Source organism: Halichoeres trimaculatus, unplaced genomic scaffold (genome assembly GCF_033239565.1).
Source record: "Halichoeres trimaculatus isolate MK-OKI-2021-1 unplaced genomic scaffold, fHalTri1.1 fHalTri1_scaffold_14, whole genome shotgun sequence".
Taxonomy (NCBI): Eukaryota; Metazoa; Chordata; class Actinopteri; order Labriformes; family Labridae; genus Halichoeres; species Halichoeres trimaculatus.
Window position 1 is genome coordinate 5,344,050 of NW_027437192.1, and position 25,336 is coordinate 5,369,385.

The window sequence follows — 25,336 nt, forward strand, 5'->3', positions numbered from 1 at the left end:
TCGTAATAAAGTTAACGTCAGTGATTTTCACTACTTTTTAATCAGTTAAACAAACATTTCTATATGAGTATACAAAATAACCAGGTATAGAATTACAGTTTTTCTTTTGTGAGGCAGGTATCGTTAGAGTCCTGCTTCTAATTAACATCGTTGTGCACTTAATAAGCTAACAGTCGGCTGATTAGAAATACAAATATTGAAATAAATAGTTTAAAGCACACTTGCCCTGCTGCTCTGATGTAGAGAAAACATATGTTTGCTTTGTTATCAATAAATATTCACTACTACTAACTTGACTGATAAATGTGACCAACTTGATTTCTTATTCATTGTAGTTTGTTATAGGTTCCTGTGATGTACATATTTTCAAATCTTCAAATCTTCTTCTTTTATTATTGTTGTTATTTTTTTTATTTATTTAAATTTGATTAGAGTGTTTATTTGCAGGTTTTTCTTTTATAAGAAAAAGTCACTAAAACGTAGCGCTGTATGTTAGTATTTAAGTATGTAAAAAATGTTATTGGTGCTGTAATACAAGGGACACCAGATGAAATCTTGCCTAGAGCACCACATTGGTTAGGGCCAGCTCTGCAAACCTACAAACAGCTGGACTTGCAAGACCAAGGAGGTCCCACCCCCACTCATTCATGTTGGGCTGTTAAACCTCAAACTTGTTCACTCCTGGCCTGGCTCTGCTCATTATGTCAGTTTGTTGTTGAAGTAACCTGAAACACAATATGGTGTTGACATTGTTTGTTTTCTTTTGAAAGTTGTGTTTGATGTGGTTTTGGTGAATGACTTCTTGTCCAGCTCGATCCATGTTGGTTTGTGGGCTCCAACTTGCCAAGCTCGGACACAACATAAATGGAATGGAGATGGATCTGGTGTTACATACACCTTAAAGCTCCTGTGATGTACTTTCAGTTTGTTGCTAACTCGGCACCCCCTGTGGAAAAATAAGGTACACATCTTTTCGTTAAAGCTACTATGAGGAGATTTTAACTGGTTATAAAACTGAACAAAATCAACGCTGTTGTTTTTATGTCCAACAAGAAGACATAATGAAAGTTTGTGACTGTTTGCTTTAAGATTGAATAATGCTTCACAGTTACTTCTAATGTCTGAAAACACTGCAAGGGAGGGGAAGGGAAGTGAAACTGCAAAATGCTGAAACAGAATTAATTTCATGTGACAGATGCTGGATCTGTTTGAATTGGAATGCCTCACCACCTAAAGAAATAAATGGAGATCGAAACAATTTTCTTTGTTCAAGACAACTTTTTACTGGATACAATGTGCTGAGGTAAGGTGTTAATCAGTACAGTTATGTAGTGATTTGGTTTGAACGTGACAACAAGCAAGCATTGTAGCAACCGACTGTATGTAGTGCTATCGGCAGCCTGGCGCTCCGACGTATCTGTAGGCTAACATGACAACAAGTAAACACTGTCACTTTGTACCCTAGTTTAATAGCCATTGATATTTAGCGCAGATGGCAGTCTGGTGCTCTAAGACGTGTCTGTAATGTGTAACGTTAGTAAATCCTGGTTTTGTCCTGCCAGTCATCTACCAAGCAGAGCTAACGTAACCTCACTCTTCATTTTATTGATAGACTCTCAAGTTTGAACAGACCACTGCAGAATAACCGCTGACTGTGAGTTGGAGTTAACATTAGCAGTTTAGCCTCTGTGTTAGCCTTTAGCTTGGGGGCTGTATCACTCCCCTGTTTATCTTACTTCTGCTCTTCAGTCCTTTTTCAGTCTGACAGTTAGGCTCCAGTGTCCACCATCACTACAAAATTAATCACAGAAATCATTTTCAGCAGAGAAAAACACAGATCTCTCTTCTCACTACTAAACTTCAAAGAGACCTAGGCGTACCGTGAATCAATCCAGTCCCATTCAACTCGATTAGGAAGCTACGAAGTAGCAATTTAAAATGAGAAGTAATCTGTAATATCGTTGCTGATAATCTCATTTTAAAGTGCGGATTACGATCAGGCATATATGTAGAAGGGAGACTTTTTCAAGATCACTTTGAAACTCCTCACAGCCCCTTTAAAGACTTTAGAGAGTGATAAGTGGAGTGATAAAATGAAGCAAGATGAAATACATTAACCATACAAAACCTCTTATACTTACAAATTATACATAGAAGTTGTAAAAAAAAAAGAAAGAAAATACAAAAGTTGTTAAGTTTGACAAATAACTCAAGACAAATCCATTTTATATTCTGATTGCTTTATTTGCCCATTAAGACCTTAACAAAGTATCAACTTCAATTCCAGTTTGTTTTTAAAATTCTTCACAGGAGCTTTAAGTTTGATTTTGATGAACTAATCTTTAAAAAAGTCCCAGCAGGAGGAGACACGTGACTTAATATTTCCTTTATCCTCATTTTATGCATAAATACTCAATCAGTGTGAGTGTAAACCTCTGAAATTGACTCCATTACTTTAAACTCTGTATCTGAATAGTGTATTTGATGGTGATAAAGAATAAACACCTGTAAAAAAAGACTGTATTGTTGAAGTATTAGTTCCTCCTGTGGTGTTTGATAAGACTTCAGTGTTTGCTCAGTGTACTGTTAAAGTCTCTGACTCACATCAAACTGAGTGCTGTGTTTACGATGTGTGGTGGAATAAAAAAAAAAGTCTTTCCTCTGCTTCTGTTTCTCATTTCAACAGAAACTTAAATTCAGCTGCCGTCGTCTTCAAAGATTCTCTCTTATCGTCCCAAACAGACGGAGAAACGTCCTCTCAGAGCGCTCTGTTTGTTTCCCTTCGACTTCTCCATATTTGAAACATTTCGGGCTTTAAGGAGCTGCTCAGTATCACTGTTTCTGTGGAGGGGACAACAAAGTAAATGACAGCATCCATCCACACAGACTTAAACCCTCTCCACCCTCTCCACTCTCTGTCCCTGAAGGTGTACTCCTGCTACAAACCTGAATTTATGTGAATAATTTTAACCACACGCTGCTTTTGTATGTTTTGTATCATCATCATGTGGGTTAAAGAGGGTAGAGATTGAAAGCAGTCATAACAGAAAAACAGATTTCTGTTATTTTCACAGCTTCTGATTCAGCCGAGGTCTTATTTAGCCCTGCAGTAAAAAAAAACAAACCACCAAACTTAAAATGACCAAAAACAAATCCATCCAATTACAACCTCTGCAGCCTGTTCTTGTGAATTTATGGCTCTGATTTCTTTTGATTTATGCTGAATTATTCTTCTGATTTGCATTTCTCTTTTCAGTGTGTTTTCCTAAAAAGTCATTTTTTAAATTTGACAAAGCTAATGATCTTTTCACAACACAGACCGGGTTTCTGTCTTTGGGTTTTTGTCTCCCAAGGTTTCCTCCATTTCCCCTCTAATGAGCTAAATGTTTTTCTAAGCAGCGTTTGCTTTTCTTCTCAGTGAGCTGGAGCTGAGTTTCTGTTGATGTAATGTGCAACGTGAAACTCTGCATGGGCCGGCTGCGGTAATGTCTCTGTAGACCTGCACACATGGACACAATGACCCCTCAGAGCTTAGTGATAGTTTATCTGGAACTTTATCTGACACTATAACGTGATTCATGACTTCATTTGTAGAAATTAATCTTTCATTTGACTATAGGGTTCAACAACTTTACAACAACAACTGCAGCTGAACCATTTGTCTTATTGAATGAACTTCACAAAAGTTTCTTTTTTCTTTTTTTGCATCCATGTTCAGATGGTGACTAAAAGTAAAAGAGAATAAACAGCAGAGGCAAAACTGGACCTTGAGGGTAATTCTCCCAAAGCAACTTAGAAACAATCAGTAACCATACAAATGGTTGAAATTAGATTTTTGGATCTTAAGACTTGATTTCAGCCTGTTTCCAACCAAATTAAGCAGTATGGATATTTGGTAAAATATCTTCTTGTGTAGCTTGACATACAAACATAATAACATTCAGGGTTATGATGTGGATAAAACTTTTTGACCATTATTTGAAGCACATCTGTACTTGAATCAGCTTCAACACTTAAACAAGATTACAGGTTGGTATATTTATACTTTTGGAAGACAAGAAGCCACTTTATGGATTTATTATAATAATAAAAAAATCAATAATGAATAATAAAAAGTAAAGAATGATCAAGTCATTTAACGTATGTATGTTATATGGTCTTTTTGCATAAAGACCTTCCAGTTTGTCAGTTGAACTATTTTGATAACTCATCCTCTCATGTGCTCCTTTGACTTGAGGTATTTAATTCTTAATTTTATTATTTTTATTATTTTTTAATTTATTTTTAATGTGTTTTCATTATCTGAAAAGTGTCTTTGTATTTTTTTTTAAATTACAATATAAATAAAATGCATTATTATTTTATATATTTTATTGTTATTTTTATTTTTTAAAATTATTATTATTATTATTATTATTATTATTATTATTATCATTATTATTATTATTATTATTATTATTATTATTATTGTCATTATTATTATTATTATTATTATTATTATTATTATTATTATTATTATTATTATTAGTCAGTATTTACCATTATTTTTGATTAAAGCTCTTGTATGGAGTTTTTGACTGTTTATGAAACAGACTAGATTAACAGTGAAACCTCTTTAAGACAAAAAAAAAAAAAGAAAAATCAAAAAATAATAAATAAATAAATAAAAAGAAAAAAATTAAATAAATGAAATACAATATAATGATTATTTTAAAAATAAAAATACTGAATATTTATATTTTGTAATATTTCAGACATGTATGTAAAGTGAGGGAGTAGGTGTCAGTCTCTTTAGTCATTCTCCACAGTACGTACTCACAGTAAAGGTTTGCATGATGAGACTATTGTCACGTGTCATAGTTACCATTTGACCAGAAGAGGCGCCAAACTGAAAGTTACCAACTGTAGCTTTAAATTGAAGACACAAGTACTGTTTTTTTGTTGTTGTTGTTTGGTGAAATAAACTTGGTACCTGTGTGTAACTGGTGAGCAAAATCTTAAAGTTACAAATAACTTTTGACTCACTTCTGCTGCAAAACAGCACAGGAATTAAAGTTGGAATTTTTAATTTAGATTAGATAAATAATTAAATAAAATATCCGTCTCAAAATTTTTTCTGTACTGAGAAATAAAATCCAATTAAAACTTTTTTTTTAAATATTTAAGTTAGTATTTACAATGTTTTTATCATAATTAGGGATAATTTAAAAATTAATGATGACTAATAGTGTATTTGTGCTGCAGTTATTTTTTATTGTCGCTGAGCGAGACAAACAGATATTCAGGCGCGTGCTCGGACACGAACGAGCGGCAGGTGTCAGCAAACACACCCAGATTCCTCCGCTCGTAGGTATGCAGTGTATGTATGTGTGTGTATGCAGTGTATGTGTGTGTGTTTGTTTCCCTCAGCACAGTCGGACTCCTCTCTGTATCTGTGCGGGCTCCAGTATTACGGCTCGAGTCCTCTTGGTGACGCTCTGCTGACATCACTCAGCTATTCCCCTCTCAGCTCTCTGCACCACACACACATACACACACACACACACGGAGCTGCACCGAGTCTCTCTCACACACTCCTCCGTCCACACTTTGTTTCCACATCGCTCCGAGACGCACCAGCACCACGCGCGCACAAACACACACGCACGGACTCACGAGCAGCCGCGGGCTACCTGTGCCACTGCGGCCGGCCCACACGGGGAGGGGTTTCACTCTTCCTGTCATTAACACACTGCGAGGAAGAGACTGAAAGTATACACGGTCCAGCTTTAGGAGGGACACACACATACACATACATACACACACACACGTACACAGAGGAGGCGAGCAGAGGCTGTAACTTGGCTGATTTCAACGCACGCGGTCTGAACTGGTCTTGAAGTTTCTGGTCGGTGAAGGAATACTTTGGAGCCCGGTGTCCCCACGCAGCGCGGTTGTGGATATTTACGTCCACCTTGTGTCCTGTTTACAAGAATGGCGAGAGATTACGGAGCCCGCTGCCCGCTCTCTCCGGTGAGGAAGTCTTGGCTGGTGGTGGCAGCGATCATCCTCTCAGCTCAAGGTAAGACAACCCGACCCGTGCTGTGTTCTCATACCCACCAAACCCCTGTCACATTCCCTGCACTTCCAACCCCGTGCGCCCGGAGTGCGTGTGGGCCAACCTGAGCACTCCCCGCCGCGCCTCCTTCGCCCTGGGAGTGCTGCAGGTTCCTCCGGCTCTGCCTCCTCCCTTGCTGCTGTCCGAGCAGTGTTAAAAGTTTACAATCGACGCCGGCTGCTTGATGTGAGAGTGGAGGCTTTGTACGCCATGATTACGCGAGGTGTGGCTCCTCTCATTTGTGCTTTTTGTCCTAATTCCTTGCAGCCTCAGACGGCAGGTGACTGTTGAGGAAACCTAATCCTCCCTGAGCCGCTACAAACCCTCCATCCCACACGGCTGACCTGTAATCTGTGTTTACCTGGCTGCTGGAAAGTGGCGTAGGGGAAATGGGGCGCATTTACAGAGCGCAGGTGTGATTACTGACATTAGAGGAATGGCAGAAATTGGCGCTCGGTCTGCTGAGCAACAGTGTGGCTGATTGGAAACAAGGTCTCACAAGGAAAAGGGCATTTCTCAGCCTTGAGCTCTTCAGGTGGCTCTTACACTGAGTGTGGAGAGCTCTTAATGAATAACTACTACAGGCTTACAGAGACAGGGAAAATCTCAGTGTCTCACCTCTGCTCCTACATTATTCATAAACACAGAGTACAGCACAAGGGAATAGATGTTTATAGAGACCAGCAGATATCGGGTTGTAAAGGCCCATGCCGATACTGAAATCCAGGGTGGTAAATAAAAAACAGTGGCTGGAGAAAAACTCAGGATCCAGGTTTTGTGCAGGGCTCAGTTCAACAGAACAGTAGGAGCGACAGAGACAGTGAAAGGAGGATGACACAACTCACAGTAGAGCTGCATGATACGTAGGCTTGAAGCCACAAACCTACTGAGCCAACATTTATAAAATCTTTTACATTGAACGTTTTTTAAACCAGAAACAGGAGAAACAGTAGTAGAAATCCAGTACGAGAAATTACTTGTTTAACCTTCGGCAGAGGAACTTATATGTATGTTTATCAATGTAAATGCTTCTTTCTCTTTACCTTTTGTGCCGCTGACGTTCCCTGTCCCTTTCGCTCGTTTGTTTCATAGATAAAACTTTTCAAAGTAGAAAATATTCAACCATTTATTATGAAACTGCATCAATAACAACTTATTTTTCTTGGCTTAAACTTGGATAAACAACTTTTACCGGGATGTCTAACTTCATTGTCCTAAGCGTACGTAGACGCAGTGATTTCCAGAAAGCTCCTAATCGTCAGTTGATAATGACTTTGCACCAGGCGTTGGCTGATAGTGTTTTTTAGGATTGATATTTAGGAGCAATAACTGGTATTTGGTACCAGCCTCTAGGGTTGGGACGATATGCTTTTCTCCTGATTCAATTCTTCTACAATTTTTTGGGTGCCGATTACATTTAAACCACAATTCTTTGGTATTTCCCATTTTTTTTAGTGATTTCTAGTTTGCTTTTTAACGCTATACCATGTGGAAAAGTTGGATGATAATATTGAGGATGTTCACAGTCTAACATCTGACATTGTAACTTTTTAAAACCCAACTTATAAAGAAAAACCAAGATGAAGGACTTGCATTTGAAAAAAAAAATCCCAATTTAAAATTGTCACACAAAAAATCCTGATGCTAGTGTGTTTTTGAACATAGCTTTATGTTTATTGACCTCTTCCTCAACTCAACGGCTGCAATTGACGTCCATAGATGAAATTTATGTTTTTTAATGTGGCGGGCTGGTGGAGCTTGTCCATTAATGTCGAGCTTGTAAACTAGTGCACTGACAAGCTGCCTCCTGTAGGTGGCAGCAGTGCTCTCTTTGGATGAGCGATCAGCAAAAAGTTTACAGGGAGACAGTGGCGAAACACTGCAAGTTGGACAAGTTTATGATTATGAGAAAAGATGACGGAGATCATGGAGAGGATCAAAGGATGGAGCTCTGAAGACGACAGCCAAAAATCAATTGATCGATCGTTTTCTGAGCTTTTTGGTCAAAAAACAGGTGAAATCTGACAATGCTCTACTGCCAATTGCTAAAGAATAGAAAAAGGTAAAAACAATCTTTTCTTCCTGATGAACGAAGAGAGTCTTCCCTTTTTTTTTTTTACAATTTTTGTGTGGACATCGTTACTGAACCCAATATTTGGTGGGTCTTGAAAGATGCTCTAAAACGGCTTGAAGTATTGGGCTCTCTGGTCTGAAAACAGCTGGCAGCCAGTTTCCTGGGTCTATTTTGCGTCACTTCCCTCATCCCTGAACCAGTTTAGAGTAACCAACTGTTCTCATCCTTAAAAATCATGCACATGCACATGAACAGTACATAGAGGCAGAAGGCTTCTGACAGTTAGCACAGCAGCTGGATGACGAAAGCAAAAAGTCTTTAAGACGAGCTGATGGACCGAGTGCAGTTACCCACATCTGGATGATGTGAAGAAGACAAACAGCCGGTGAGGGATCAGTGCAGTCTCAGAAGTCGATACCAGCAACCAGCAAAATAAAAATTAGACCCAATTAGGGACGATGACATCCGAGCACTAAGGAAAAAAGTGGAGAGTCGAGGTGTCATCTGTCATCTGAGCTGGCTAAAGAATTCACTGTTTTATTTATTCAACCTTTATTTAACCAGAGAGTCACTGTTGAGATCAAGAACTCTTTCACAAGAGTGATCTAGCTCAGAGGTCAGCAGCACTCATCAAAACAATTTTAAAAACACAATTTTTGGAAACCAATCAAAGGTGTTGCATCGCCTGTTGTTGAAGACCGAGCCAAAGGTTTCTCGTCAAGTGATTTCTGGTTGTTGCAATCGTTCAGGAGTTTATTCCTTGCAGAGGGGGCAGCAAACCATCACACTTTTTTTTCTCCGGGCTCAGCGCGAGTAACAGGCAGGAGGAAAAGATCACAAGAACACAAGGTGTGATGGCTTTTAGTTCTTTGAAGATAAAAGGAAGCTCGAAAGGGACTACGGCAAGAAGAGGTTTGATTATTAATGAAGTTTGTATATGAGCTGAGGATGGAAGATTAATCAATGCTGGAAATTTTTCAGCATTTAAGCACATTTTATGGCACAAACTGAGACACAGACACCTGTTTGATGAAGAGTAAAACTGTTTTGGTCATGGAAACAAAATCAGAGATTCATATCTTATTTCATTATTTGTATCCAAGAGTATTTCAAATCCAGGAGTCAGGATTGGTTTTTGGAAAGAAGGTTTTATGTCTGAACTTCCTTAAACGTCCAGTTTCTTGTGAAAGATGCATATGGCCATTTGTTATTTACTTGGCTACGAGGTGAAGGTTTCTCAGGTTTGAGTATATTTACATTCATGAAACAGCTAAGGAGGCACCAATACCAATCCTGGTATCAACTATTGGTGTCTCGGGATGGGTGCAGAATTAGGTACTTTTATTGGTACCGACAACCAAATTCGCTCAAAAGTACCGGGTACCAACTCACATAAAATCAAAAGGTACCATGTTTAGGTACCTAAACATATCCTTGCGACTGTGAGGGAGTGGAAGAGTTTCGGTACTGGACATGAACACAGCATTACAAGGTTATATGTTAAAAAATAAATATGTTAAATTGAAAAGAATCTAGATTTTATTATTAAACAATTTAATATTTTTTTTTTACCACATAAAGGGATGGGTACCTTTCACATTTGAAATGATACAGTACAGATTCACGGTACCTGGCAATCTGTATCGGTACTCAACAGTACCATTATTTTTTTGTGTCTGTGGTGAAAAATAACATTTTTTTTAAGTATTGGAATTGAATTTTTCTTTCTATTTAACATATTTATTCTTCAGTATATAACCTTGAAATGCTCATGTCCAGCATATAAAATCTCCTTCTCTTCCACTCTCTCACAGTTACAAGGATGCATTCAGGTACCTAAACATAGTACCTTTTGATTTTACCTAAATAGGTACCCGGCACTTTTGACAGAATTCGGTCAGTACCCATAAAAGTACCTAATTCAGTACCCATCCCTAACCACATAAACATACAAAAGTACCGAAAATTGGTACCATTGAGTCCTGATACCAATTGCCAGGTACCGGAAATCAGTACAGCATCATTTCAAATGTGAAAGGTACCCATCCTTATAGATACTGATCGAATTCTGTGTACCGAGTACCACTTTACTTAAACTCAAAAGGTACCATGTTTAGGTACCTAAATGCATACTTGTGACTGTGAGGGAGTGGAAGAGTAGGCGATTTTCCATGCAGTGCGTGAACACAGCATTGCAAGGTTATATATTGAAGAATAAATATGCTAAGTTGAAAAAACTTTGAAATTTAATTATCAAAAAAAAAAAATCTATCAACACAAAAAACACTTAAGTACCAAAAATTGGTACCATTGAGAACCGATATTGATTGCCAGGAACTGGGCATCGGTCCTGTATCATTTCAAATGTGAAAGGTACCCATCCCTATTGGTGCCCCTCAAAGCTGGATCAGTATCAGTGGGAAGAGGCTGATCCATGGTGCTGATCCAGGCAAACAGCTCTGTGCCTTTTTTTACTCTTGGCTACTTGATTTGAAATGTTTCCTCTGATGCACTTTTTTTGTTTCCTGCTGTATTACCAGTCTACAGGGTGTAAAAGTTTACAGTTGAACATTAATGTAATCTGTACATTAGGGATGCACCGATCCAATCCTGATATTGGCGCCGACCCTGCCCCTCAAAGCTCGATCAGGTAACGTTGAAAGGATTGGTTCAAACTTGACACTAAGGCTAAACTATGATTTAGTCTACAAGGTGTAAAACTTTACAATCAAGTAGTCATTTTTGTAAATTGCTGTTAAACATTGAAAAACTTATAGTTTAATAAATATTAGGATCAGTAAAGCCCAGGTATCGGTATTGGGTCCAGAAAAGTTGTATTGGTGCATCCTTAGATATGGCTAATAATGCACGCAAAGACAAGTTATACATTAAGTTTATTTCTCCAGCCTGAGTATTTTTAACAAGCTAGCTCATAGTTTAGTGAAGGACATAATCAAAAATGAATCATGTACTTAAGATTAATGATTAATCAGTTAACACTGATTCATCCTCTGGTATTGGCGTACGTCATCATCTTGCTGATATCAGTCGAGCCCTGAGCTGTAAAGTTACCGTGAAGTGATGCAAGCTCAATGCAACATAGTGGAGTAAAACTTTAGAGGTAAAAACATAAACGTCTGGCAGGTTATTTGTTTTTGAGAAACTAAGGAAGTCACACCCACACAGGCGATCCCTGCAGCAGCCGCAGAAGTTTTATGTTTGGATTTTAATACAGATGGTTTTTAAAGGTTTCTGGTGACTAATACTGGTACATGATAATACACAATAATAACCCCACTCTGAACTCACTAATGCAGTCTCTTAGATGGAATACTGAGTGAATATTACACCATAAACAAGACGAGATATCAATAAACTCGCTTTTGATTTCCATAGCAACACTCCCATGTCCCCGTGAGAGCATCACAGTGATGGAGATGAGGCTCTGTTAACGTCTCTAAAATGCACCGCTGAGTTAAACAGACGTGTTCAGACTCCCAGCAGATAAAGTTCTCTGTTTTCTCCCACCTGGGACCAGATACAAAACCTAGACCAGTTGGCAGTCAGGCTACACTGATTGGTGAAAAAAGCTGCAAAGCTGCTCCGTCAGCTCTAATCTGTCAACCTGTTGTTCTCACCTGAGGAATCGTCTGTCAGAGCCGGCCTCAAGATTGTTACCTGTGCTGAAGACGAGGGGTCGTTAAGGTGAAGGAGGTGTGTCATCGGAGCAGGACTCTGAGATCAAAGTAAAAGCAGTCGCTTCGAGGCTGCAGAGGTGCGCTGAGGATTCCTCTCAGCACCTGTTGCGTGATGGATGTCGATGTCAGCTTTGATTCTGAGGCAGGAGGAATATTTTTACCCTGATTGGAATTTGCTCTGTTATGACACTCTTCCTTTCGCTGCATCATTGGAAGCCACAGACAAGGAGAGTCCTGGTGTGGTGGAGCTGTGGTGCAGCTCAGGCTGGTGTGAGGATGACAGATACTCAGCTGAGACTCTGCTACAACAGGCCTGTATTGTTAAAAAGCTGTCAGGCTGTCTTGACAGAATCCCCACAGGTTATGAATTAATTTCAACGTGCAACAACACAGCCGTCTTTTTGAGGAAGAACTTCCACACTCACATGCTACGCAGCAAGTGAGCAGATGATGCTAAGTACAAACCAGAAGCTTCTTTTCCTAGATTTCCTTCATGTGTCATATTTTTATAAAGATATTTTATGGATTCGTTTGATCTATCACCTCTAATCCTCATCGGTGAGCCAAGCAGCCGCTTTTCTCCTCTGGAGTGTTCTCCTGGTTCCTCCAGCTGTCTAAAAACTTGCCCGTCAGGTTGAATGGTCGCTCCAAATTGCCTGTAGGTGAGAAAGGCAAAAGTGGTTAACCCTTTAACACCTGAGCCTCAAAATGCCTACCTGGACCTTTTCAAAATAGTTTAAATGAAGGAAAACACAAAGATAGAAATGGATTTTTGAGGTTTAGTGATTCTCCAGCATCCTCACAGTTCTCTTTCCTCAAACACACACCACTTAAGGATGGCTGCTCCTCGTCACAGGAGGAACTGAAAGGGAAACTAAAGGAGAAAGAGATTCAGCTGGTTGTACAGTAAAAATAAGGCCTGGTGCATTGTTTTACAAAGGATATCACACAATAAAAGTCTGAAACCATGCTCACACAGTAAAAAGAAGACTTGGTACACTGTTCTAACATCGCACAATAAATATATGCACTATTTTATGCACTGTGTGACGCACACACTTACACATAGACTGTAAAAAACGGACATCATCTTGCTCGGCTCAAAGTGAGGTCTCCACAAAAACTGCTCCCCCTGGTGGCTGGCTGCAGTATAGGTAAAAAAATCCGGCTTTCCAGTCATTTCAGATGGGCTGTAGTCAAACGTTAAAAAATTGATACACATCGTAGAAATGTTTCTCATGTCTGTTTGTTGTGGTGATTTGAAGATATAATTTGGCTGTCTTGTATTCAAGTCCTCTTTTTTTCTGAAAAATTTTGTTTTCATTTGTTATTAGAGGTTAAAAATGAGGTTTTAGCGATGATTGACAGCTGCTGTTCTTGTGTATTTTTCCAGGGATTGTTAAATATGTCAAGAAGGAGGTTGAGCCAAGAAGTGATTAGACTCGTGACAGGTTGAAGACCACAGGTTAAAGACTCGGATAGGTTATACAAATCAGTTACCAGTAGGGCTGAATGATTTTAAGAAAAGATTGAATTGCGATTTTTCTGGCAGATATTGTGATTTCAATTTGATTCACGATTTACTTCAAATCAAGCTTTGGGATATTCACATATAAGGCTGAACGATTTTAGGAAAATATCTAATTTTTCTGGCAGATATTGCAATTCACGATTTTCTAACCATCAATAGTGATGATAAATAATCTGTTTTCATCAACTTCTACTCCTAAACAGAGGCTTTGTGTTGTTGACCTGCTTACCAGCACTTTTAACATATAGATTGTTTACAAATTTTTAAAACAGAATGTGTATAATACTTGACACAACAGATCCTGAGTCAGTCAGGAGCGCTGCAAAAAATTGCTGCTTTGGCAATCTCAAAATTGCATTGTCTAAAATTGCGATTTCGATCTGAAAACGATAAATTGTTCAGCCCTAGTTACCAGTGACATAAAAAGGGGGAAAAAACGTAATTGCAAAACACCACCAGACCAGTAGAGGGCAGTAAGACAGAGATGAATGCCATTAGGCAAAAAGTTTGTTTTTGGTGTCATTTGACTGTTCTGCTGTCTAAAGCATGAAGACTGCAGAGACTGACTGGTGTTGTGACTTAAAAACAAGCTTTCAGTGGGAACCATCCTCCTCAGACATCTTTAGATACTCATTAAAACTTATCTGATGAAGATATTTTGACAAACATATCGAACTACACCAGGATACATCCCCGAGGACTTCCTTTGGGTTTCAACAGCTGTTGTAAACTGGATGACTGCTGACATGTTCAGCTGAAGGTCTCCAGTTGACAGGGTCAGGCTCAGACATGTAGCTTGCCTGCCTTGCCCCTAAAGTTTATGGACACTTTAGAAGTGCTGCCCCTAGGCTGGGCTGTTTTTAGGGATAGATTTATCACCCCAAATTAGAACCTGGTTCCTTAGGTTGAAATTAGTATAGTTTTCCACCTTTAATTTATCGAGCAGGCACTCCACAGAAGCAGGAGTCCACAGTGTTCAACCTTTTGATACTTTCCTGTCTCTTTTCCCCTTTCCTATCAAAATAATAAATATTAGTTTAAAGAAGTGTATAAAAGGGCTAAAAGAGATCACAAACTCAGTTGACCTGACTTCCTCAGAGGTCAAACCTGTGAAACACAGTAAGTGGAGTTAAAAACTACTGCTTTAACCTTCAGTAAAACATCTGAAATAGAGTTAAGAGGATATCATTCTGCAGCAATGATAATTAAGTCACTTCAGGTCCCCTCCCCCTGAGTTCGTCTCTACAGACCCGATCCTGTGCTGAAATGTCAATGATGATGAGCCCCCTCGACGGCTCGGCGGAGACGAAGAGCTGATTAGCTTATCACTTGGAGAGCAGGCGGCCGATGATTATCGCCCTCACAGCGGCGCCGCCTGATTATCGAGAGCTCTTATTAATGACTCATCGTCTGTGCCATGTTGCTGTTTGTTGTTTGCATATTTGTGTAGACAGTGGCGGAGCGACGGCCCAGCCTGCGTTTTGGTTCGGCTATTTTGGAACCACTTCAAAAGATCGCTCAGGAGCTGTGATTTAATGCGTTGAAGCATCAATAACTGGCTGCTTTTTTCTCCCAATGGCAGGCAGGGATGAAACTGTAACCAGTAAAACTCCACTGGTGAAGCATCTGCTGCTTTGAATGGAAAACCAAAGAGGGAGCCAGTTCTTTGCTGGTAATAAAGCACACATTAGTCGTAAACAAGGACAGAGTTCAAAACGTTCATCACCCCATACAGCTGGTTGTGTGTGTTTGGCCTCTGGGGCAGAAGCACAGTTATTTGAATTTTTCTCTTTGCAGGATGTTTTACTTGATTAATTATTGGAAAAAGCCTAGAGGCTGAAAATCTCCCATTATTTCAGAAGTAAAGGGCAGTTTGAATAAAAATGCCTCTAATTTTCTCAGTTTAACGAACACATTTTTTCTTACTTTGCATAAATCCCGTTTTAACCCTGACCCTGAGGTTGGAAATGATTCTGAGCCTCACATTTTTATCAATGAGTGCTCGGCACAGAGGTCTCAGCCCTGCGGTGGTTGATGGCTGATAGACTAAATGTCAAGGAGTGTGTCTCAGGAGAGGTGATCTTATGAGTGTGTGTGGAGAGGGTGCGCTGACGGGGAGGTATTGTTGCCTTGAGAGCTGATCATTGGTGCGATCACTGGGTTGAAATGTCAATGACAGTGTCAAGTAGCTGGATGCTTTGCTAGAGTCTTCTTTTAGAGTCTTAACATATTTTCTAACGCAGCTGTTACTGGTACAAAAATGCTGCAGTGGAGCCTAAAATGAGAAATCAGATGTTGGCAAGGACGTCTGCCAAAACACCATTCAGAAATGTTTTCAAATCTGTGAAAACAAAATAGGAACCTGTCAAAAATTAAAAATGTCTTTTTCAGAGCAAAAAGAATGTAGCAGTGCTATGTTGTGTTATGCTAGCAAGATATGCAAGAAAAACGTCTAAAATGCAAATGGATTCTTAAAACTTGAAATTCCTCAAGATGCAGGAGCAAACAAAGACTTATGAGTAGAAAAACCAAAGTACAATTTTTCTTTTATGCCTTATTTCATATGACAATGTACTGGGGAGTGGCATGCTAGCCAGGAAAGCTAGCAAAATTCCTGCAGCCAGTGTTTGACCTTTCTAGAGATTTTTTTTTGTAATCTCAAGGAAAAACAAAGACATATAAATAAAACAACAGTTAAAAAAAGAAAAAAACTAGACGAGGTTAACACTAGCAAAAGATGCCACATTAGCTTGATGGCTTGCTAAATGTCAGCAATCAGGGTTAACATTATTGAGAATCAAGTATTTCTGCTGAATGTACTGGGGAGTGGCATGCTAGCTAAGAAAGCTAGCAAAATTCCTTCAGCCAGTATTTGACCTTTCTAGAGTTTTTTGTAATCTAAAGGAAAAAGAAAGACATATAAGCGAAACGACAGGTGAAAAAATGAAAAACTAAACAAGGTCAATGCTAGCTTAAGACCCCACATTAGCTTGATAGCTTGCAAAACGTCAGCAATCAGGGTTCACATATTGACAATCAAGTCCACAAATGTAAAGACTCTTTTTCTTCTATTTTAGGTTTAGACACATGAAAAAATGTCAACACTTCAGAGCTAGCAGAAAACCTATGTTTGCTAGGAAAATTAGCTAAAATGTCAGCATTCTGGTTTGGACCATTACAATTTTAAAGTGGTAGGGTACCTGTTTTTCACAAAAAAACAACAACAAAAAAACAACTGTAAACAAGTGAAACATTACCGTGTTTAACTCAAGGCAGTGCAGTGCTAGCTAGGGTTAGCTAAACTTAAGCTGACAAAAATAATGTTTCTGTTCATTGAGAATCCACTTGAGGCTGGCTGCAGAAAGATCAGAAGTCCCGTACACACCCAGCCATAAAAACAGACTTTAACAGCATTAAAAAACGTATTACAGCCTGGTGGATTTCACCATCGGCACACACTGTATGGTGAGTGAAATTTTTTCTAACTCTGCGCTTTAGAAGATATTAGGCTCCTCAGCTAGCTCTGCTGTTCGAGATGAAACTCTCAGCTGGTGTCATAACAAATGTGACTGACGTCTGTGGATTGGCTTTATTTCCAATGTCAGGAACAGACGGGTGACGTCATGGAGGCTACGTCCATGTTTTGTACAGTCTTTGGACTCAACCCAAGTGGTTTGTCTCCAGCTGGCTTTACCAGTCTCGTGCGTTAATGTTCGATATCTGTAGTCGTCCGATAACATTTGGATCATTCTAGATCATTTCTGACACAAACAATTAAATCACAGTCCCTTTTTGTCAGTTGAAAAATCATTATCTGAAAACTTAATCGTCTGCCAAGACATGGAATTGTCTTAGATGTGGTTCTGCATACACACATGGCTCAGCGAACACATAACATACAGAAGGAAGTCTAATAAGGTCTGATAACAGTGTTAAGATCACTAAGAAGGGAGGTTAAAGGACGCATAATAACCCAGTATTACACACTTCTGGCATAGAGTCATGTGTCATGCCATAAACGCTGTGCCAGTCCACTCCACTTCAGCTCCAAACAAAATGTTTTGACATGCCTGAAAGAAGCTAGCAGCAAGTGTTGGAAGAGGGTGTCTCGTTAGCTTGAAAAGCTTACAAGATGTCAGCAGTCGGTGTTACAAAATCATAAGATCATTGTTTGTTAGGCTGCTTTTCCAATTCTGAGTTAAGACAGTGAAAACCAAACAGGAAGTGCATGAAACTGAAGCTATAGCATGTTAAAATCAGTTTGAGTTGTCACATTAGCTAGAAAAGCTTGCAAAATGTTGGTGTTTCACATGAACATGTTTTGATACTGCTTTTTAAAATTTTAGGCAAAGAAAGTAAGAATCAAGCAGTATAACAATCCTAAAAAATCAGCATTATGTTGAAAACAAGTGTTTTTATGCTCTCATCTGCTAGCCAAGCTTAAGCTAACATTAGCTTAGTTTGTTTCTCAGGTGGTTAGCATGCATGTTCATGAGGATTCCCTCAGTGAACTAAATCAGGCCACATGACAGTCATACCGAACTTGAACTCAGTCAATCCTCAAGTGAAGATTTCAGTTTGAAAACAGCTGTATCTGATTATCTCAGATGTTTCAGCGTATTAAGTTATTCTGGTACAGCTCTTGTTTATGAGGAACTTTGTAAACTGTATTTATAATGCATTTTCCCCAAAATGTGCTTTAAAAGCATGAAATGAAAGTCATAAAAAGTGCATTAAGATAAGAAAAAGCGAGGCTAAAGAGGTACAATAACTCATCCATGCTAAATGAGACGATGCTTATTTAATGAAATCATGAAATAAAGATTAAACTTTTTAATCTGAGAGCAGCTGCTGCATAAAAAAAACAACCCGCCGTCACGCAGGGGACCAGAAATGAGCCGCTCTGGGTCCTGACCTGCAGTCTGAGGCACGTCGAGCGGGGGGACTCAAATGTCAATGGCTCTTCCTGCCGAGGCATGGGGTGATAATCATCCCCCAGAGAGCGGAGCGTTGAGAGCTTATTAATGACTCACGCCAACACAAACTGCACAGCGATGCCGCCGTCTGTCGGTGTTTAGGCCCTTTCTGTTTGTCATTGTCTGGGCTGTCGTGTGTGTTTTGGTGAGTCGCACCCAAAAAAAGCACACAATCACATCCTCCTGCTGCGAGAGATGAACTGTTTCTCCTCTTCATCCTGTGTTTTTTTTTTTAGTTATTCACTGACAGACTTGTGCGTGATGTTGCATCACATTTACTGTGATCTGTTTGTCTCATGTTTAACTCTGCTTTTTTTTTTTTTTTTTTTTTTTAATTCTGCCCTCTGGGTTTTTTTTTATTGATCAAGGATTAAAATGTTAATAACTTTCTCAATCCTTTGTGGCTTGATGGATGATGCACTTTGTGTTGCAGGGTCTTGCATAATGCTGTTTTCTTGTTTTGCACTGTCTAACAGAGAGGTCAAAATACATACAGTCTTCACTAAGTAATACAGACGTTTGTGTGTTTTTAGATCGAACATCTCTGCTGCAGGAAAGTGAGAAAGTCCAGACTGTAAAACACAGACCTCTGAAGGATTTATCCCCTGTCTGTCTCCCTGCAGAGCTAACCGAATTTCACATAATTCAAACTTTAATCATGGTGACTTGATTAAAAAAGTAAAGCAATATACCCAAAATAATGAACATTAACTTTGCTCAAGTGTGAAAATCAGGTAGATGGAAAATTACTTCCTTCTCTGAATCCGCTCCAGCGTTGTCTTAAATGTCGGCTGGTTCACTCTCCCGTCTCTCCGAGATCTGCCCGCCTGTCAGTCACAGACGTCTCATTTACTGGATGTCTCCTCTCCACACTTGAGTTTCCCTCTCTTGTCTTTATCGAGGTTTTTCATCTTTTACATCATTTCTGTCATGTTACGTCAGCGGTGCATGATATGAGCTGATTGATTTATCAAAAAAAACAGTTTGAGTGTCGGAATCCCGACGAGGTTGAAATGTGCCTCGATAAAATAAAAACTGAGATATAGGAAGTGAAAGTAAAGAGACAGCTGACACATGACAGCAGAGATGTGGAAAAACTCTATCGAACTCACTTGTGCTACTCTCCTTCCAAGTGTTGGTCTAATCAAGGTTTTTTGTGCATCAATTTTCTGTACATTAAAATTTTCTGTAAAGATCACAAACCAAACCAAAGTATATCTGGAAACGTCTCACTAAACTACATTTGGACTGTGCATAGGCTACTTTTATAAAGCTAAAGCTCTGTACATTCTGCAGAAACTCAACAACCCTTGCAGCTAACGTCTTTAAATAATTGTATTCATTGTGATATGAAAATGTGAGACATTAGACATTAAAAATGTTGTTTGCAGGTCAAAATACTCTGAATGTGAAAAATAAACCCTGATAAAATCCAGATCCTGATCCTGCCATGAAAACATCCCGACGTACTTTCTCCATAATGCCCCCTAATGGAGAATGGAGAGCTTTCTGAAGTTAATGTAGATGTAACACAGCAGAAAACTGACCACTGGTAACTAACCCATATTAACTTAACTACTCATCCCTAGTAGGGATGGGTACCTTTCATATTTGAAGTGATACGGTACTAATGCCCAGTACCTGGCAATCAATCCAAACTCAACGGTACCAATTCTTGGTATGGTATTTTGTATGTTATTGTGGTAATAAATATTAATTTATTTAATTATAAAACCTCAAAGTTTTTCAACACATCATATTTATTTTTTAATATAAAATCTTGCAACGCTGTGTTTATTCCCAGCAAGGAAAAACACCTATTCTTCTACTCCCTCACAGTCACAACGATGCGTTTAGGTTCCAAAACATGGTATTGTTTGATTTTACGTGAATCAGTACTCAGGACTAGGGCTGAACAATTTATAGTTTTCAGATCGAAATCGCAATTTTAGACAATACAATTTTGAGATTGCCAAAGCAGCAATTTTTTGCAGTGCTCCTGACTAGAGGTCGACCGATATGGGTTTTTTGGGGGCCGATGCTGATGCCGATGCTTTCCAAATTTGGGCAGCCGATGCCGATATGCATAGCCGATTTTTCCAATTTGATATTCAGGCCGATTGTTAAAGAAATATATATTTATCACATTTTTGTGAAAGGCAGCAATTTCTGAGCAACTAAAATAAATCTATTACAACAAGTCGTGTCCAGTCCTCCGAACATTTATTCAGCTTTCAAAACAATGAAATATTTCGTCTGAGTAAACACACAATGTAACAAGCAGTAGTAAACATTCACACTCTTCTTAAAATGTCAAAAAAGAAATTTAAACTTATTAATATAATTTGAACAAAAGTATGTAATGTATCCAAGTGGTTCCACAAGTTTGAGGTGCTCATCGTTTTTGTATGTATATATCGGCCGGCCGATATATCGGTCTACCTCTACTCCTGACTGACTGAGGATCTGTTGTGTCAAGTATTATACACATTCTGTTTTACAAATTTGTAGACAATCTATATGTTAAAAGTGCTGGTAAGCAGGTCAACAACACAAAGCCTCTGTTTAGGAGTAGAAGTTGATGAAAACAGATTATTTATCATCACTATTGGTGATTAAAAAATCGTGAATTGCAATATCTGCCAGAAAAATTAGATCTTTTCCTAAAATCGTTCAGCCCTACATGTGAATATCCCAAAGCTTGATTTGAAGAAAATCGTGAATCGAATTGAAATCACAATTTCTGCCAGAAAAATCGCAATTCAATCTTTTCTTCAAATCGTTCAGCCCTACTCAGGACTACAGATGGAATTTGGTTGGTACCTAACAAGGTACCTAATTTGGTACCCAGCCCTACTACTTATCATCTGGCATCAAGCGACACCTGAGGAACAGGTGAAGTTTGATTTCATCAGTCAGTAATGATGGCTCAAGTATGGTGAATGCCACCTAATGACTGTTTTTCTTTTTCACTGAAAGCAATAGTTAACAAATAGAGCTGGGGTGGCCAACCTGTGGCTCGCGGGCCGCATGTGGCTCTTTGCCTTTCAGTGTGCAGCTCATATATATAATTAAGGTTTTGAGTAGTGGTGTACCGATCAGTCAAAAATATTGAAATATTGATGCCAACGTTGGAATCAGTATTGATCAATACTTGGATAATGAGATTTATACTTAAGTTTCACTTTCTCTTCTCTATATGTGCTCCTCTCAATCGATCATGTGCTCATAGATAGATCGATATTTAGATGGAACTTTGTCTATTTAGCAGTAAAAACAGAAATTTGTCTTCAATAAATCTTGCTTTGAAAATTGGAAATGTATTGATTCATTCATTCATTTCATGTCATTGAGTTTATGTGTGAGAGGAAGTGTGTTTGTAAGACCACGTGTGGGATGTGGCTCTTGGTCTTTGGTTGGTTAGCCACCCCTGAAATAGAGCATTCACCTGTTGGTTCCACAGTAAATAAATCTGACAGTAAGAACCGGATGGCCCTTTGTCATTTTTTACAAAATCTATTGTGGCCTTTGGGCTGCACGGTGGCGCAACGTTTAGTGCTTCAGCCTCACAGCAAGAAGGTCTCCGGCTTGTCCGGTGGGCCATTTTGTGTGGAGTTTGCATGTTCTCCCCGTGCATGTGTGGGTTCTCTCCGGGTACTCCGGCTTCCTCCCACAGTCCAAAAACATGCTCATCAGGTTAATTGATCACTCTAAATTGTCCGTAGGTCTGAGTGTGTGCGTGAATGGTTGTCTGTCTATGTGTCAGCCCTGTGATTGGCTGACGACCAGTCCAGGGTGTACCCCGACTCTCGCCCAATGACAGCTGGGATACGCGACCCTGAACAGGATAAGCGGTTCAGAAAATAAATGAATGAATAATGTGTCCCTCTTTGAAACATGACCATATTGCTGTCTGTTTTTTTGGCCTAGTCTATCCTTGGTGGACTTCATATTTTTCATACTGCCCCCTTCTGGTCTGGTAGTACATCACTGGCTTGATATATATAAACTTCAGGGGATTTAAGGCCTCAGTGAAAACATAGACAAGAGAGGGCCTCAGGAACCACAGGAGAAGTTCTGGCGCTAAATGAACCTGGTACTTCTTTTCAAAAAGCACCTTTTGACTCACAAGGCTGAAATGTTGTGCTGGATGTCTGTGATGTTGCAGCTGTGTCATATGCAAAAGATCAGCAGATGGTTACACTAACAAGTGTGTGTGGTTGATGTGAGGAGGAGAAAGAAGAGATGATTGTGTTAAAAAAGAGACATAAAGGTAGAAACAGCTCTGCAGAAGTGCAGCACCACACAGAGCTCTTGTGTTTTTCTTATTTCACTCCTCTGCAGAAGAAGACACGCTTCTGACGCTTCTTCCAAAATTGCAGCTCTTCTGGACAGAGGTGGAGGTTGCAGCCCGGTTGGTCACTCTCAAAAATTGGGAACAGGTTGTCATGGATACAGCTTTAGTGGATGAGTCAATTTCACATCCCTTTGTTCTTGGATCTTTGTGTGTGTGTGTGTGTGTGTGTGTCTTTGTGGAGGAACCTTTAAAAGAGGCTGGCTGTAATCAGGTGGAGAGGCTGGACTCGGGGTTGCTGTAAGAAGCTCCATCAGTCCGGGAAGCAGGTTTTCATTCATCACTCCGCCTGCCAAGAATCTGCAGGCATGTGTGCGCGCTGGGTCAGCGTTTTTTCCTTCCTGTTTTAATTCCACTTCTGAGGAAACCTGTTACTAAGCAAATTCCAGCTCACATTTCGAGGAATAAGCCGTATCATGGCGAACACCTTGGCATTCCTCATGATTCCTCAGCAAACAGGTGTCAGTGGGAAGAGGGATTAGTGGGTGTAGCAACAGGAACAGAGCCATGAATCACAATGGAGCGGATCCAAGAGTGGACGGGGGACTGTTTTCCAGCTTCCAGCGTCCAGTTAGCGCTCGCTGTTAGCATCATGACTGTCTGCAGATGTCGAACACACACATCACACACACAGGATCAATGTGGCCACCCTCCTTAGTTTGACTTTTGCTGCCATGCAGAGCAAAGAAACTTCCCGCCAGCCTTTCTTCAATGCATCCATTCTTCCTCAGTCTGATTCTTTCACTTTCATTCTTTTGACCCTTTTTCAGGCGGCCCGCCGCTCTGTGGCGGCTCTCGAGCGGAGGACCTTTTGTTGCTGCAGCTTTTGGTGGAATTAAAAAGGGTGCCAGTATCCCCCTTTCCCCCTCCTCCCCTCCCCATCCACTCTTCTGGGCCTCATTGTTTAGAAAGAGAGGGAGCTAAAGGGGGAAAGAGGGGGAGACAGGGGGGTTCAAAAGTGTGAAATGTTTAGACAAGCACCCCCTGCTCCTGTCCTCGGCGAGCGGCGTCCGTCCTCTCCCGTGCGCTCGCTGTTTCCTCTCCACATTTAGTCGAGTGGTGACAGGATGGAAATTGCTTTCACCGTGGATGTGTGAGTGCAGTGGTGTGTCAGGCTGGGATGTGGCTGTGTGACATTTCTCCACTGTACACATGTGAGCAATTAATAACTGCTCCAACACTGTTTGTTCACTTGTATCATTATGGAGCTGTTAGCCGCTTTTTCAGTCCCACAGAGGGTTTAAGGCGACGGCTCTGCTCTGACTGTGGGTTTCATTCTGTAAAAATGTAATCATGTTAGCAACTTCAACTCTGGTTTCATGATTGTTGCACTCAGACTTACATTGAGGGGGTCGCAGAATTTAGATAGTGATATTAAAGGGCTTTTGTTGTCATTAGCCTGACAAAACTTGAACTGATTTTTGCAATCTTAGTTATTTTAAAGGGCTCGGACAATGTGCTTTTTACCCGGTTTGATTCTTTTACCATTTTGATTTTGGCTGATTTTATTTAAAAATGCAATTCTTTGATATATCTTATTTTAATTTTGCTTTTTTTAACATTGGACCATGTGAAAATATGGAAATAAAGATGATGATGATCTCTACAGGCTATTTTAGGAACCGTGTTTTCTTAAAAGGTACATCACATGTGAGTCAGTTTTAAAGATTTATTCAGGGATGTAACATTGTGTTACTAGATAGTAGAAGAAAAACATTTCCCCCCTTTGCTGGATAGGGATGGGTTCCGAATTAGGTACTTTTATAGGTACTGACCGAATTCTGTCAAAAATACCAGGTACCGATTCACGTAAAATCGAAAGGGACCATGTTTAGGTACCTAAACGCATCCTTGTGACTATGAGGAAGTGGAAGAGTGGGTCATTTTTAGGGATGAGCAAGTACCGAAACCAGGTAACGGTATCGGGCCGATACCAGCCCTTTTTAAAGGTATTGGTACTCATGAAGACCGCCGATACCGATACAAGATTTTCTTGCCTTATGTATCGACTCAAGGCAAGAAAATCTTGCGTCAAGCAAGTTTTCCTCACCAGTAGTTGGCGCTACATTGCTGCAGTTCACCACAGGAAATGTGTGTCAGGTCCTGTTCGAACAACAAGAATGAACCAGGGAGAGTTAAGAGTTAAACTGTTTTATTTTGCGCTTCAGTTTACTTAAAAAAAAAACTCAAACTCTGACAGTTGCTAATTTTATTGTGCAATTTTAATGTTATTTAAAAAAAATATTTAATAAAAAAAGGTGTAAACTCAGAGAGAGTTGTTTGTGTTTTTATTTTGGACTTAATGGCAAAGTGACTGTGCTATCTTTGTTAGAAATTACCTGTCACTGTAAACTGAAATTTTTTGTATTTCAAGAACAAGTGATATCATTACTCAGTATTGGTGAGTACTCCAGAGGCAGTACTCGTACTGGTATCGGTCTGAAAAAAAGTGGTATCGAACATCCCTTGTAATTTTCCATGGTGTTCATGAACACAGCATTGCAAAGTTGAATATTGAAGACTAAATATGTTAAATTGGGAAAAAAAAAAAAAAATAAAAAAAAAATTATATATATATATATATATATATATATATATATATATAT

The 25,336-nt window shown here is 39.5% G+C and overlaps 1 protein-coding gene across 2 annotated transcripts in view; it reads left to right on the forward strand.

Moving 5' to 3' along the window:
• The first annotated feature begins 5,505 nt into the window (after positions 1 to 5,505).
• pvrl2l (PVR cell adhesion molecule related 2 like) overlaps positions 5,506 to 25,336 on the forward strand; it is a 564,571-nt gene continuing 544,740 nt past the window's right edge. The window contains exon 1 of one of the 2 annotated variants that reach the window (XM_074686275.1): positions 5,506 to 6,061. In XM_074686275.1, coding sequence (XP_074542376.1) covers positions 5,974 to 6,061 — 88 coding nt within the window. In that variant the 5' untranslated portion in view covers positions 5,506 to 5,973. The remainder of the gene's footprint in view (positions 6,062 to 25,336) is intronic. The other variant, XM_074686276.1, reaches the window with a different exon arrangement.